The sequence below is a fragment of the Podarcis cretensis genome (genome assembly GCF_951804945.1).
Source record: "Podarcis cretensis genome assembly, chromosome: 10".
NCBI lineage: Eukaryota > Metazoa > Chordata > Lepidosauria > Squamata > Lacertidae > Podarcis > Podarcis cretensis.
In genome coordinates, this window is record NC_137179.1 from 1,928,449 (window position 1) to 1,944,324 (window position 15,876).

Sequence of the window (15,876 nt, forward strand, 5' to 3'; positions counted from 1 at the left end):
ACTAGTCTTAATCTATTTATTTAAGAATTTTCCTACTGTGGTAGACTTTCAAAGCAGATTCTTACTCTATGAATCCCATTCAAGCAGAGAAGACCTTGGCAAGGAGATGTTGGCTGCCCAGAGGATCAGCTCAGTGAGGGCATGGACAGGCAGGTGGGCTCCTAGCAAGAGTGGAGAGGCACAATTTTTGTGTTCCCCTGGGCCTGGGCCTTTGGCGGAGACCAACCTGGGCAACCCTCAGGTACACCCCTGCATTCAAGCATGGTACCCAAAACAGAAATAACCTGGCCTTCCTCCAGTGACGCTGGAGAGAGTTGCTTTCTTATGTTTTATCATAGGTGTTAGAATAAGTCAACAAATGGAAGAGTGCAGGGGCCACTTGTGCCTCCTCTCTTGTTGACCCACTGTTGATTGATTGATTGATTGATTGATCCCATCTTTTTCTCCAAGGAGCTCAAGGCGGCCTACATGGGTGTCAGGCTTCAGGGAATCAGCTTTCTCCCCCCGTGGCAGTAGATAAGCAGAACAAAGGAAAATGAATCTTCCTACCAGTGGGAAACTTTAATAACCACAGCGAGAGAACAAAGAACCCATCTCCTAGGAATGTCAGTGCTCCCAATTAATGATCCCACCTCCTTACATCCCTATTAATCTACATCACATCTACGTCTTGTAATCTGAGTTTGTACCCTCTGTACTTTCTGTGCTTTCTGTTCTGACCCTTTCTGAGCTCTTCTTGACCTTGGGGAGAGCGGAGGAATGCTTTCCAGAGACAGTGAATCTGTTAACCCTCTCCCTCCCAGTGTTTTCTTCTCCTAGCTGTTCCCCATCCAGTATTTCCCAGCTTCTGCCTTCTGAACTATGCTACTTAATCTGCACATGCACCCCTGAAACGAGACACAACATGAAATGCAGATCCATACATTGAAATTTGCACCTCTACAAATGTTGCAACGCAGCTCTCCAGCCAATGAATGTGTGAAAAATGGATATACTAGAGTAAAATGTTCATAAAAATTCATGTACCAGTGAAAATAACACAGAAAGCATTAAGTTAGGGAAATCGCAGAAATGTGCATATTAGGCAATCACATGTGTATATCTGCAAAGATTTGCACTAAATTCCTGATGAATTTTCAAGAAGACTTTTCACAAACTTGCAAACTGATGTGGAAATGTTGAGAACTGAAATTAAGATTGCCAAAGAAATGGAAACTCAGAGAATTGATCAAATTACTGCATAACAACTCTTTTAAGTCTTCAGCAAGACAAGCTGAGGGTACTAACTGCATGGTTAAATTCTAGTAACATGGAATACCCAGTTACCATCCAAGGCCGTTAGCCATCAAGGGTTTGACTATACAAGAAACCCCAAATATATTCACACATGACTAAACCAAAAAATAAATAAATAGCACTGTGGGTCTCAGTACTGGACCGGACTTATTTGTTAGTGATGCTGAGCACTGACATTTCTGAAAACGTGAGTGTTTTAGACATGAGACCTGCAACAATAAAAATGTATATACTGATGGCAACTACATAGGGAAAATGAGCTCTTGTCAATTGATGGGCAAGAGATGTTGGTGATTTGTGCACCATATCAGGATTCCCAAGTTCCATTAAATATATATATATATATATATATATATATATATATATATAAACATTTCTGTGCCAGAGTTTGGAGTGTTATTTCTTTCTTTATTCATTCCTTCATTCACTCACTTACAAACAGTTCCACTCCCGCTGTTCCACCCAAAAGGCAAGATGGGGGAATTATTCAACACTTGTGCCATGAAGGGAGCAGGGCTGCCCTCTGTGGTGGCCATCATGGCCAGGCAAATGCCAGGAGTATGCCTTGGCTCTGGCAGGGCTACCCTGGCACCAGCTGTGGTGAATGGGTCTGCCTTGATCTCCATCCCACAGCTTGCTACCATGCAAGCATACCTGCAAGTCTTAAGAAGCCAGGAATCACTTCCTCTGGCTTTCCAGGAGCTTCCTCAGGGCTCCCTTGACCTCCTTGTTGCGGAGACTGTAGATCAGGGGGTTCAGTGCAGGGGGGACAATGCAGTACATTGTGGAGATCAGAGTGTCTGTCTCCAAGGAGTAGCCCTGTCCAAATTGGTTGTAGTTAACCAACCCATTCCCAAAGTAAAGGGTGACCACGATCACGTGAGAGGCGCAAGTGGAAAGGGCTTTCTGCCTGCCAGCATTGGACGGGATCCGCAAGACAGAGGAGAGGATGTAGAAGTATGAGAGGCTAATAGCCAGGAAGGGGAGTAGTCCTATAAATACGCTGGCTACCTGAGTCGCCATGAAATTCATGTACAGGTCTCCACAGGCAATTTTCAACAATGGAGGGACGTCACAGAAAATGTGCCCGATCTGGTTGTGCCCACAGAAGTGCACGTTGGAGCTCAGAGCAGTGTGAAAAGCGGAATGGAGGAAGCCCCAAACCCATGCGGTAGTGGCCAGCTGGGTGCAAGCCTTGGCGTTCATGAGGCCTGAGTAGTACAAAGGCCTGCAGATGGCGACGTAGCGATCATAAGCCATGGCAGCCAGCAGCACAGCTTCTGCCCCCGTGAAGGACATCAGGAAGAACATCTGGGCCATGCACTGATTGTAGGAGATGGTGTGTTGCTGGTATAAAAGATTCACCAGGATTTGGGGGACTGTGACAGACGAGAGACAAACATCTAAGCAGGACAGGTGGCTGAGGAAAAAGTACATGGGGCTGTGGAGATGGGAATCCAGCTGGATCAGGGTGAAGATCATGACATTACCTGTGATGGTCACCAAGTAGATGGTGAAATATGCCAAGAAGAGGTACCTCTGGCCATCTAGCATGCCGGAGAAACCCAGGAGGACAAATTCCATTACCTGCGTGGTCTGGTTGTTGGCTTCCATCAAGGATATGGAATTCACCTGCAAGGAAAGGAACCTGTACAAGAAATACATTTCTCCTATCCCTGGGTTCAGCTGAGGATGCATAATCAGCAATGAGGAACACCAACTATCTTTTGCTGGTGCATTTCTGGGGCTGGAGATAAATCCGATTCTGTTTGCATTTAAAAGCTTGTCGCTTTCCAAAACAACACACAGACTGAAACACAACCATTCTTTGCTCAAAATTGAACAGCACTGATCTCCAGCCAAGTAATGTGTACAAAAATGGACAAATTCAGCATACAAATGCATATATTGGTGAAAACAGCATACAAAGGCAGGTTAAATGAAGGGAAATTGAATTGCAAAAGGTGTGCACTAGGCATAATGGCATACAAAAATATGTTTTAGGATAAATTCATTGTAAAATGTTGATAAATTCTCACAAGGACAATTTACAAACTGATGTGGGGAACTCAACTTAAGACTGGGAAGATGAGAAACTGAGAGACCCTGAATGTGACAGCGTCACCCATCCCTTTGCCTGTCCTTCGGGGGAGCCTCCAGGCATAGAGAGAGGGGCAGGTCAGTTGAAAGGCCACCGTCTTGCTTGTGGATGTCTTCACACGTCCCAAATCAGAGGCACTTGCTAATGACTTCTGTTCTGTCATTGGGTTAAAAAAAAATACACAGAGAGAGAACATGTAGAGGTTTGGCTTAATAAACTCTGAGAAAATGCATGAACCTCCTGATTTGATTTCAGTGCTCAAATATTTGAATTACTTAATGAATTGTCTAAAGGCAATAAAATAAAGCAGAGTCGGGGAGAAAGAAACCACAAGATCCAACACACCTAAGTGTCAGAGACAATAACACAGTCTTGATGTCTGCCTGAATTCTAACCAGCTTGGCATGTTGCATGTTCATGTTTTCCCATCATCTGCAACTGAAAAAGCTGCAGATAAGGAAGTATGGTAACTTACCTCCATCCTGTGTCCCACCACAGTTAGGGCTTTTAGCATGCCATTCATCCCTCCCTCAGCGAGGTCCAGCCACCCCACAGTATTCCTTAGGTTCAAACAAGTATTTCACAACCCATTTCCACCCCTTTTGCAAAGCTTCACCTCCTCACCAGGCCCCACAGGGAGACATCTCCTTTCTTGCCTTCTTGTTCCTTCCTTGAACCCAAGTCCTGTTGCTCCCTCTTAGGAAGGGCTAATGATGCCGAGACCAGTGGAGTGAAGACTTCTGACGCTCATTTTCAGTGCAGAACATCTTCACTTAAGGTTGCTCAAGTACCTGCAGAGCTGCTCCGCCCTGGAGGAAGACCAGAGGTCTGACTCTGTAGAAGGTCGCTCTCAGCTCCAAACTTCCCCTACAGATCTTGCATCTTGCGCCTTCTCATAATCTGCCTCAATGCCCACAGAACCTTCAGTAGTTCAGCATCATTGTCAGTCCAACTCAGGGCTTATTCCCAAGACTACCTGGTGAGGAGTTAACTAGGGGGCATTAGAAAGGCCAGCTTTCCACCTAGCCCAGGTGAGCTGGTTGGGCACCTGCCACCACAAGCATCATCCCCATTTTCTGGAAGAAGCCTGCCAATGTTTCCTTTGGAGAGCCTGCAGCGGCTCCAAAGTTTCTGCAGTTGCGTGGGGACAGAAGTGTCTCGGCAGGTGAGGATATGTTGCGAGGCAGGGGCCCTGAGGATGCCCCTGCAGAGGAAATCTGCAGGGAGTGAGGCAGGAGAGGAAAACTCAAAGAAAACAGGTGCTACTGTGAGACTTTCAAGGAGGTGTGATGGAGCTGCAGAGAATGACATCAGAGGCAGAGAATGGCATCATTTCCCCTATTTTCAAAGTCCAGTCCTGGGCTGCCCTGATTGTGTGGCCTAAATGACACCATCCACACGAGGGAGAGATCAGCACAGACTTTGGGGGAACTCAAGGTGTGCAGAAGTTAGTGGTGGAATCTCCTGAAAATCTCAAGCTTATCCACACTGGTTTTATTATTACTGGTATATATATTACGATACACATAAAACACTCCAGGTTTCCAGTACATACAGCAATGCATATAACATTATGCATATAACATTTATGTATAACATACATAAAATTATGCAGCAGAAATATTGCATCACATGTTGTTTAGTCGTTTATTCGTGTCCGACTCTTCGTGACCCCCCTGGACCAGAGCATGCCAGGCACTCCTGTCTTCCACTGCCTCCCTCATGCAGGTAGCTTTGAGAACACTATCCAACCATCTCGTCCTCCGTCGTCCCCTTCTCCTTGTGCCCTCCATCTTTCCCAACATCAGGGTCTTTTCCAGGGAGTCTTCTCTCTTCTCATGAGGTGGCCAAAGTATTGGCGCCTCAGCTTCAGGATCTGTCCTTCCAGTGAATACTCAGGGCTGATTTCCTTCAGAATGGATAGGTTTGATCTTCTTGCAGTCCAGGGGACTCTCAAGAGTCTGCTCCAGCACCAGAATTCAAAAGCATCAATTCTTCGGCGATCCGCCTTCTATTGAATCACATAGGATACTAAAATGCAGAGTTGGAGCGGACCCCAATGGTCATCTAGTCCAGTCCCCTGCAATGCAGAAAGCATGGGGTTTATGGAACTCCTTTATACACATTTTACGTATATTCAGGGGTTGCTCCCCGCTCACTCCCTGCTCACCAATCGAAACCCTTGCCCTTGCCCCACTTCTGCCCAACACCCTAGTGCAGGGATTTCCAACAGGTCAATCCCCAGGAGGTTTTGGTAGATCGCTGCCGATCGCTGGGTCTTTTTCCTTGCCTTGGTAAAACTGAATCCAGCTCTGCCCCCTCACCCCACCCTCCATTGTTGCATGATCTGAAGAACTGCAGAACAGAAGACAGAGTTTACTCAGTGAGGCTGTTTGTTTCCCCAGCGACTTGTTAGTGAGTGGCTGTTCCTTTTTCTCCCAAAAACCTTTTAAAACGGGGCTTTCCTCCTCCCTAAAAAAAGCTCAACATTTTTTTAAAAAAATATTTTTTTATTAACAATTTCAGCAAAACAAAATTTCAAAACATATCATATTCATTATTCGCCCCCCCTTTTCCCCATCAAACCCTCCACCCCCCCGAGACCTCCATCAGCTCCTCTCTCTGATTTCTCAGCACATATTATTCTCTGCATGTTATACACTTGTACATATCCTTACATTATCTATCTATCATGTTATCAACCAATAAATTTGTGTATGTTTATTCAAACCCTGCCAGTCTTGATGGCACAAGGATGGAAGAATGAGGAAGTCCCAGCGAAAGAACAGTGGCAAGAAAAATTGATGACTTACGCAGAACTGGCTAAATTGACATACAAACTGCGAGACCAGGACAACTGTGACTTTAAGGAAGAAGGGGAGCTTTTTACAAATTATCTAAAAAGACAACAAAATGAACTGGACTCACTGGCAGAAAAAGCTGAACAACTTTGACTTGAACCTCTCTTGGGAGTTGGCCACCCCTGCCCTAGTGGATCCCTTCACAGCTTAGAGGCTCCTCTGAATAAAAATTTGTAAAATAAAATGACTCCTCGTTGTCAATACCTGTTGTTGGACCCAGAAATATTACAGGTACTGCTCCCAAAATATTTGGGAACCACTGACATAGCAGTTTGGCATTATCTCCACAAGAATGCAGTGAGTGCTCTGGCATCATGAACCTTCCATCTCTTCCTCAGCCTCTCTCTATATGCATAAAGCTGTAGAGAAAATGCAGCCAGCCATATAGTGGAAGCAGAAAGTCCAGGGAAACCCTACTGTCTGAACCCAGCATGCCACACTCATCTGCATGTTGGAGAGAGTTGGGCTTTTACGGGTTTTACTTTGGTGTTCTTTCATATTTCCATGTATTCACTTTTGACTTTGATAAACATGCTTGGTAGATCAGGGGAATGCTGTGGACATAGTGTATCTTGATTTCAGTAAGGCTGTGGACAAAGTCCCCCAAGAAGCAGGTAGAACGTGGGCTGGATGAGGTATCTGTTAGGTGGATTAGTAGCTGATTGCATGACCAAACCCAGAGAGTACTCATTAATGGTTCCTCGTCATCCCAGAGAAAAGTGATTAGTGGGGTACCGCAGGCTACTTTCCTGGGTCCACTGTTGTTCAGTGTCTTTATAAATGATTTGGATGAAGGAACTGAGAGGATGCTCATCCAATTTGCAGAAGACAACAAGTTGGGAGGGGTAGCTAATGTCGCAGAGTACAGAACTGGGATTCAAGATGACCTTAGCAGATGGGGAACTGGGTCATAACTGAATGAAATTCAATCGGAGCAAATGCAAGGCAATTAAACAGGAAGAACCAGCTGCAAAAATACTCTATAGTCCTCTGGCCTTCTCCCTGTGATCATTCTCCCCCCATTCTGCACTCTGCTTGGGCTCATCCTTCTCCTGGCTCTGAGAGCCCCTGACCAGAAATATTCTCCAGTGACAACGTGTCAGCTGGTTCCCCTTCCACATTCCCCCCCTTCTTCTAATACTCCCCAACTCTTCTGTTTACCTGTCTCTGAGCTGTAGCTTCCCTCAAACTCCTCAAAGCTCTGCTGAAATTCAAACATGTATTCCTCTCCTTCTGCAACATCAGGAGAAGGGTATGGTGGTCTTACCATTCCATCTCCCCCTAGCACTCTTGAGTTCAATCCCTGACAGTGACTTTGTCTATAGTTTCTCCCTCTTCCTTAATTCCCACTCATCAATTTCACTGTTCCCAGCAGACATGTTCCAGTGAAGCCCTGCCCTACAGAGAACCAGAAATGAGATTCAAACTGTCCTCCGGCAGTTCAGAACCTTCCTCAGGGCATCCTTCACCTCCTTATTGCGGAGGCTGTAGATGAGGGGGTTCAGCATAGGGGTGACAACGCAATACATTGAAGAGAGCACTGTGTCTATCTCCAGAGAGTACCCGGTGCTTGGGCGGTTGTAGTTTACAAATCCGTTTCCGACGCAGAGGGTGACCACAACCATGTGTGAAGCACAGGTGGAGAAGGCTTTCTTCCTGCTAGTGTTGGAGTGAATCCTCAGAATGGAGGCCAAGATGTAGAAATAGGAGATGATGATGAAGAGGAAGGGAGCCAGGCCCACAAACATGCTGGTGATGTGAGTGGCCAATTCATTGATGCTCGTATCACTGCAGGCAATTTTCAACAGCGGGGGCACATCACAAAAGATTTGGGGAATCTGGTTGGCTCCACAGAAGTGAAGCTTGGAGGCCAGGGCAGCGTGAATCGCTGAGTCCAGGAAGCCCCAGACCCAGGAGGCCACAGCGAGATAGACGCACAGCCTGTTCCTCATGAGACGGCTGTAGTGCAATGGCTGGCAAATGGCAGCATAGCGGTCATAGGCCATGACGGCTAACAGGGCAGGCTCACTACCAAAAAACCCGATCAGAAAGAATGTTTGTGCCAGGCACTGGTTGTAGGAGATGGTGTGACTCTGGCGCAGGAGGTTCACCAGGATCTTTGGCACGACGACAGAAGAAACACAAATGTCCAAGCAAGACAGGTGACTGAGGAAAAAGTACATGGGGCTGTGAAGGCGCGTATCCATCAGGACCACGATTAATATCATGAGGTTGCCCGTGACAATGGCCAAATAGGCAGCTAGGAACACCAAGAAGAGGAAGACTTGGTCGCCTGGGGCTCTGGAGAGACCCAAGAAGATAAACTCCCCAACCTGTGTTTGATTTTCTGCATCCATGAGGAAGGAAAGGAGGATCTGAGAAGAGAGAACAGTGAAGTTGAGGGAAGCCCAGTAGCAGTCATCCTGTTATAAACAGATATCCGTCCCACCCAACGTTCTTTTTCATGTTTTCTAGGTAAATATAGAGCCAGATCCATACCTTTAAAACACAATTTGAGTGTTTTCTTGCTTTACAGAAACAATCTACAAAAATGAAAACGCAACATGCTGGCTAATCATTGTTAGTAAATATGGCAGAAGAAAGAATGGCAGAAGTTAAAGTGGAGTGGAGGGACAAAGGGACCAAAATTGTGGGTTTTAATAAAGGGAGAGGTTGAACAAAGCAGGCATGGAGAGAAAATGAGAGGGTTTTGTTTTTCAAAAGCAAACAAGTCTACAAGCAGAAATAGAGACTGGTAGAACACAGAACTGAACACCAGAAAACTCACACCACAGAGCGTTTTGAAGCTCCCTTTTCTCTGTACTGAAAGCTTCTTTTGAATTGCCGCCTCCCTTGGCAGAATTTTAAGAAAAATTTGCAATATGATTATAAAAGATAGAACTGGATACAATAAGTTTAATACTATTACACAAACATAATGGAAGCACGGGAAAGGGCAGAGGGGAGTAAGGGATTTGAGAAATCCCACATTTGGATGTTTTATTGAATTTGTAAACAGTATTGTAAGGTTTAATGTTTACTTTATTTGATGTGATATTTCTTATACTGAAAATTAATTTAAAAATTATAATAAATAAATTGCCACCTTTCCCCACATCTTCCCCTGTTCACTCTACTCAAACTTTTGCCCTTGTTTGAAATCACCACCCCACCCCCTCTGCTTTCCTCCATTCCTGTATTATTCTAACTTCTGGAATTATTTAAAAACACAATTCTGCATCCATGCATCCTTGATTTACTCAAACTTCTGCCATTGTTCAAAACAGTCACCTTTTCCCTGTTCAGCGCCTGTCTCTTCTCGGTGTACTCAGACGTCTCCCTCTCCCACTCCACAGCTGCCTCTTGCGAGAAAGGCCATGTGTGTGAGGCCAGCAAGTGTTCTTCAGTGCTCTGAGACCTCTGGCTAAAGTTTAGCTACCTCGGCCAGTAGCCATGGATAGACTTGTCCGTTTGCAATTTTAGTTGCAGTAAGTATTGATCTTTCCTATTCTAATTCCAGAGGGTTCTGGAAGCTTCTCTGTGTGAAAAAAACTGGTGTAAGCTGGAAGTTTCTAGCTGACATGTAAGTTTCTATTCTGCCTGGAAACAAGCAGAAGGTTCCTGATGTTTGGCCTTTTCCTTCAGAAAACTAGGAGTTCAGAACACTACTAGGAGTTCTGAATACAACCAGTTGTGAGGAGGCAGCTTGGGCAAAATCTCTTCTCCAAATGCGACACCAGGAAAAGGCCTTGAAGATCTCATGGTGACACTAGGGCCCATGTGAGCAAACTTCTCTGCTGCCTGCCTTGTGGGTTGCTGGCTGCCTTTCCTTGTAGGGGAGCAATTGTTACCTTGTGTGTTGACCACGGGGATATCTGTGCACAGAGAATCCACAGAGAGGAAGGCTGCTGCTGCAGTGAATCAAAATGTCCCACGGGGGTAGGATTTTTTTGCAGGTATGCTAGAGCCAAGCACAATGGGTGGTGTCCTTTAATTGGGGCACCCTTAATTGCTAATAGGGAGGGGGTAGGAGGCCAGCAGTAACCTCAGAGCTATTAAGTCATGTTACGGAAAGTGTGTCCTCCTGGCGAAATTGAAATTCCCTTTGAGACTCATTTTCACCATTGGAGCTCCTGTGTGGATGCTGTTAAGCCAGGTGAGAAAGCGAGGAAGGAAGAGTTATGGGGAAATTAAAATTCTGTCTCTCACCTGCCAGCCACCAGCGTTGTAGGCAGATAGGACAAAGAGGAGGAGATCCTCTTCGGTGAGAGACTCTAGGGACCGTGGCTAGTAAGAAGGTGGAAGCAGCAGCCAACACAGGACGTGTGGAAGGGCGCAGCTTTTGGGGGGCTGCCAGCTTCCTGGGCTGTGCCTGGACCAGAGAGGAAGAGAGTCTTCTTCCATGGAGGCAAACTCCTCCTAGCAATGAACACTTTGTCTAAGGCCACATTATCCCTTATAGTCCCAGGAGGTCACTATGTTCTGCAGGAAAGGCTATCCTTGAAGTCCCTAAAATATCCAAAGCCTAGTCCATGGCAGTTTGGAGCAGTGCCTTCAGAGTGGCTGTCCCTGTTTTGTATTATAATAATAATAATAATAATAATAATAATAATAATAATAATAATAATAATTATTATTATTTATACCCCAGCCATTCTGAGCAGTTCCCAACAGAATATTAAAATCACGATAAAACATCAAACATTATAAACTTCCCTAAACAGGGCTACCTTCAGGTGTCTTCTAAAAGTCGTATAGTCGTTTATTTCCTTGACATCTGATGGAAGGGCGTTCCACAGAGTGGATGCCACTGCTGAGAAGGCCCTGCTGCTGGTTCAACATCCATGTTGAGATAGGGCAGATGCCCATTATTTGTATTTTCTGGAAACAACTGAAGATACTCTTATTCTGGCAAGCTTTTTCATGCAGTTGGTGTGAAATATTGCTCAGGGTGAAGGTCCGGCAGGCTTCCGTCATGCATCTCTGCGGAGCTCTGAACACAGCAGAGTAAAACACAGTGAAGTGGCCTTCTGCCCTCTGTGCTTGCATAGTGTGCATAAATCAAGAGTCCACTCAGCTTCTTTCTTCACTAGAAGCTTTATTTACAGCAGCAATAAATTCAGCCAGAGACATCCTTCATCCCGGACAAAACCAAAAGTACAGACAGAACAAAGAAACAGATCCCGGATGTGGATCTCTCCACCCCTCAGAGGCAGGACGATGGAACTTAGCTGGTTAACCCTGTCAGCTCTGGTTCCCCTCACAACCCCTCTCGTCCTGTGCTGCTGGGGGCTTGTAAGTATCACCACTTACCCCAAAACCAAACCTTCACACAACTCCCCACGATGCTAGAAGCGCAAAGGTTTTGTGATCCCATCTGCTAAGTTCCTTTGGCTTGGATGGTACTGCAACTTCACCAAGCCTGTTTGAACTCTCTGACACACATTCTGGAAACGTATGTCCAGATGTTTGGTTCTGGCCTTAGACTGCCCAGACTCTGCCAACTTCAGACAGGGTTGATTGTCCTCCCAGTGATGGGCAAGCAACACTCCCCGCAGATTTCCTGAACCAGACACCTGTAGAACTCCCATTTCCGGCACAACTCCGACAGTGAGCTGAACACAGCTTCAGTAGAGGACAGCGCAATGAGACTCTGCTTCTGGGACTTCCACCCAACTGAAGATTCCCCAAACTTGACTTCTGGTCGAGCCACGGACCCGACGCAAGCGGGACTTTCTCGGGAGAGAGAAAGTCCGGGTTCTCGAGGGTAAACGGGGGTGCTACAGGGCGCGGTAGCCGCCCAAAACCCCTCTGGAGGGAAACCAGAGGGTCAGGAGCCCAGCGGAGCCATTTGCAGATTGCCCGGCTGTCAGGTAACTCCGGAACAGGAGCGAAGAGAACGGCGGGCGGAGAAAGCAGGCACCGGGGAAGCCATTGTCTCACCCTTGAGAACGCAGCCCCAGGCTTGCAGGGCGAGTGATCGATTCTCAAAAATAAAGAATCTAAGCCAAATTTGGATTTTGGAATATAATTGGAGCATACAAAAGGAAGGCTTTCAGAAAAGAAGGTGGAAAAAGAGGTCAGTTTTTATCTGAAATCAGAGAACGACGCAAGACTACGAGCGGAGCGCAGAGAGGAGGTTGGTAACACAGCAAGTGGTTTGAACTTCTCTCTCTTAAAAAACTTATTAAAAGTGATATAAACTGTTGCAAAAAGTAACAAAGAGTTGCAGAAGAAGGGAATAACTAAAAGAGGGGGCAGAGGGTAACTATTCTATGACTTTAAAAGGCTCTCGATATAACGAAGGGTCTGAAGGAAGTTAAAAGAAAGGATACTTCTTGGTACTTTTGCTTTCAAAAAAACCCTGTGCAACAAAGTAGAACTTTCGTGCCTCCATTTTAATGGAAAGATAGAGTTACCCAGCTACAAGTAAAATACAGAAAGCCAATATCAGGCAGCATAAATTACTGTCTCACTATTTTTTACCCCTGCTTTCAAACAAATTTAACTGTTTAAACACAATGGGAAAGGACTGTGTTTGAATGAAGGCTTTGCCTTCGTAACTGGTTTCTCTTTATGTGTATCCGCAGAATGAAATGAGAAAGAGCTGCCTAACAGGCTGTATGAAGGACACTATTTTTATCTGGAGATAAGTGAACCAGGATTTGAAGTAACAAACTATTCTCTGTTATTTTTACTCGTCATTTTTATTTTGATAGGGGAACAGTCTGGACTAAAAAATTTTTTTTGCTTCTTTCTCCCCTCTATTTGTTTTGTACAGTCGAACTTAAATTTGAGATTTTAAAATAAGCAGTCTTGGTAACTTTGGGGTTTATTTTTGGAAAGATTCTTCTGGACACTGTCCAAGATGGCACCCGGCACTCTTCTTAGCTGCGACACTCCTGCTGTCCGCGCCGGTAAAAACCTCTTTGAGCTTGCCTGAGCACCAGTAGCAGAGCTTGCACAGCGAGAAAGCTGCCGCTTGTGTGGGAATAAATCAGACTGCGATAGCAGGCTTTGCTCTTATCTCTGAAGTCTTTATTGCATAGAATAACATCATTAAATCAGCCCGGTGAGCTGGCCGACATCTCTCCGCTTCCTCGGTAAAGCGAAAGAAGAAAGAACACACAGAGAAACACTCCCCTATGTGGAAACAAACCACGCCTCAGAATGGGAGACGTCACTCAGAACTGTTTAACCCTGTAAGTTCTGAATCTCCTAACACATTTCCTCTTATTTCCTCTCTTTGGATATATTGGGTACTTTTGGATCCCCTTATCATAACCTTCAGTAACTTTGGCCATTTAATTGGATTATCTTTATTGGATTACAGCATACAGCTATTGGATTTTATTGGATACAGCTAATATACAGATATTGGATTACAATAATTTGGGCAACATTATAACTGGGAGATTTATTTGTCCATAACAAACCGATATGGATTTAGCCTAAGTGGTGGCAAGAAGAAGGAAGAAAGGAGGAAAAGCTTTGGTGTGGGATTGGCCTCCTCAAAGTTTAAATTTATAGGTTAATAGGTGTTTTGCCATACAAGTAGAAATTATATCTGAAAAATTTATTTAGTAAAAAATTGTTTATATAAGTTAATTGACATATTAATTCAAGATAATGAGAATTTGGGAGGGGGATCTTTTTATGTCTTTTTTATCATATATATCATTTGTGGAAAAATGTCTTAATGATTGCATATTTTGATTGAAGATTTTATGAACATTTTATTATTATTGACGGTATATTAGGCACCTGGATTTTGATTATAATGTCTCATACACAAAAGAAAGGGGGTGATGGGGGAACACCGGCAGAGAGGAGAGGTTCAAAACAAGAAACGGATCTCAAAGGAGAGATTATGAAAACGTTTGCAGAGGTTAACTCCAACATCAAGCAGAGCGAAAAGAATATAGAAGCGAAATTGGAACAAATGGATAAGAGAATGGGCCAAATGGACAAAAAAATTGATGCAGTCAATGAGCTGAAAGGGCAACTGAAGGACGTGAGTAAGAGGACACAGAACTTGGAAGAGGGAATGAAAAAGACAAGAGTGGAAATGAGGGAGATGAAGAAGGAAGAAGAGAGAATATGGGCGGGAATGTCAGAAATTAATAAAACTCAAGAGGAGGTCTGGGACGCGATTTCTATGAATGAACTCAGGCAGAGAGAAGTGAATTTAAGATTGCGACTTGTCCCAGACTTGCAAGGAGAAAATATTAAAGAGAAATTAATAAAAGAAATTGCACAATGGATGGAGATGGATATAGAAGAGGTGACAAAATCTGTGCAAGGGCATTTCGATTGAAGACAAGATCAGCCAAGGCAAGAAAGTTCCCAGGAGACTGCCTGATCACCTTTAAGGATAGGGAGATGAGAAACCAGATTCTCCAAAAGAATAGAGAGAAGAGACTAAATATCGAAGGAAATTATATAATTATTTTTAAAGACATCCCGATCAGGCTTCTTAAACGGAGAGACCCATATAAACCGACAGTACAGATCCTAAAAAAAATAACATAGAATTCAGATGGGAATACCCGGAAGGGATCTCCTTTGTCTACAAAAGTAAAAGACATAGACTTACGAGCCTGGAAGAATTAGGGAAATTCTTGAGAAAATACAAAGAGCTACGAAGTGAGGACGAAGAAGCAAGAGGAGTGGAAGCAGGAGTGGAGGCTGCAGGAGGAGTGGATCCGGAGGAGATAGAAAAAGGAAAAAAGGAAGAAGAGGAAGAAGAAGAAGAAGAAGAGGTAGACGGATTATAAAATTTATAACAAAGAATTTAAAATGGCTAAAATGGAGTTGAATTTATGGTCTTGGAACATCAATGGGATTAACGATTAAAAAAAGGAATAAAATTGAACAACATTTAAAAAAGAAAAATTTGGATATTATCTGTCTACAAGAAACTCATGTGGCGAGAAGGCATAAAAAAATTCTAATCAATAAAAGACTGGGAAATGAATTTATATCTTCAGATAAGAGTAAAAAGAGAGGGGTAGTTTGGTACATCAGGAAAAATATTGAAGCTCAACAAATTTTTAAAGATGAAGAAGGCAGAGTTATGGCAGTTCAAATAAAGTGGCAAGGAGAAAAAAAAATAATTGTCGGGATCTATGCACCAAATGGAAATAAGACAGACTTTTATGAAAACTTAGAAGAAAAACTGTTCGAACATATGGATCAGAAAATCATAATAATGGGAGACCTGAATGGAGTGGTGTCAATGGAAATGGACAGATTGAAAACAACTGGGGTGAGCAAAGATGGGAAATTACCTAAGACTTTCTTTTCAATGATAAAGAACTGCAATTTGATTGATATTTGGAGACTTAGACACCCACTGGAGAAACAATTTACGTTCTACTCAGAACCAAATCAATCTCTGTCAAGAATAGATCAAATTTGGGTCTCAAATGAACTAACTCTAAGAATCTCGGAAGTTGAAATTCAACCAAGTGATTTCGGATCATAGTGCAATAAAATTCGAACTAAAGGGCTTTGAAGAAAGAATGTTTAGGACTTCCGGGTTAGTGCCTCTGGCAATGGCGGAATTCCTCTGATCGGGAGGAACTTGCTCCATGGAATTCAGGGTCTGGCCGCCAC

At 44.1% G+C, this 15,876-nt stretch overlaps 2 protein-coding genes across 2 annotated transcripts; both read right to left on the minus strand.

The window, feature by feature from the left end:
- Positions 1–1,974: 1,974 nt before the first annotated feature.
- On the minus strand, positions 1,975–2,880 carry LOC307225189 (olfactory receptor 5V1-like; the record flags this gene model as incomplete). Its single annotated transcript, XM_079993040.1, has 1 exon — positions 1,975–2,880. The coding sequence occupies one exon, from the start codon at positions 2,878–2,880 to the stop codon at positions 1,975–1,977; it is 906 nt and encodes a 301-aa protein (XP_079849166.1).
- Positions 2,881–7,679: 4,799 nt separating this feature from the next.
- On the minus strand, positions 7,680–8,615 carry LOC307224722 (olfactory receptor 5V1-like; the record flags this gene model as incomplete). The annotated part of the gene is made up of 1 exon (XM_079991778.1): positions 7,680–8,615. One exon carries the CDS (start codon positions 8,613–8,615, stop codon positions 7,680–7,682), a length of 936 nt encoding a protein of 311 aa, XP_079847904.1.
- Between the last annotated feature and the right edge of the window lie 7,261 nt (positions 8,616–15,876).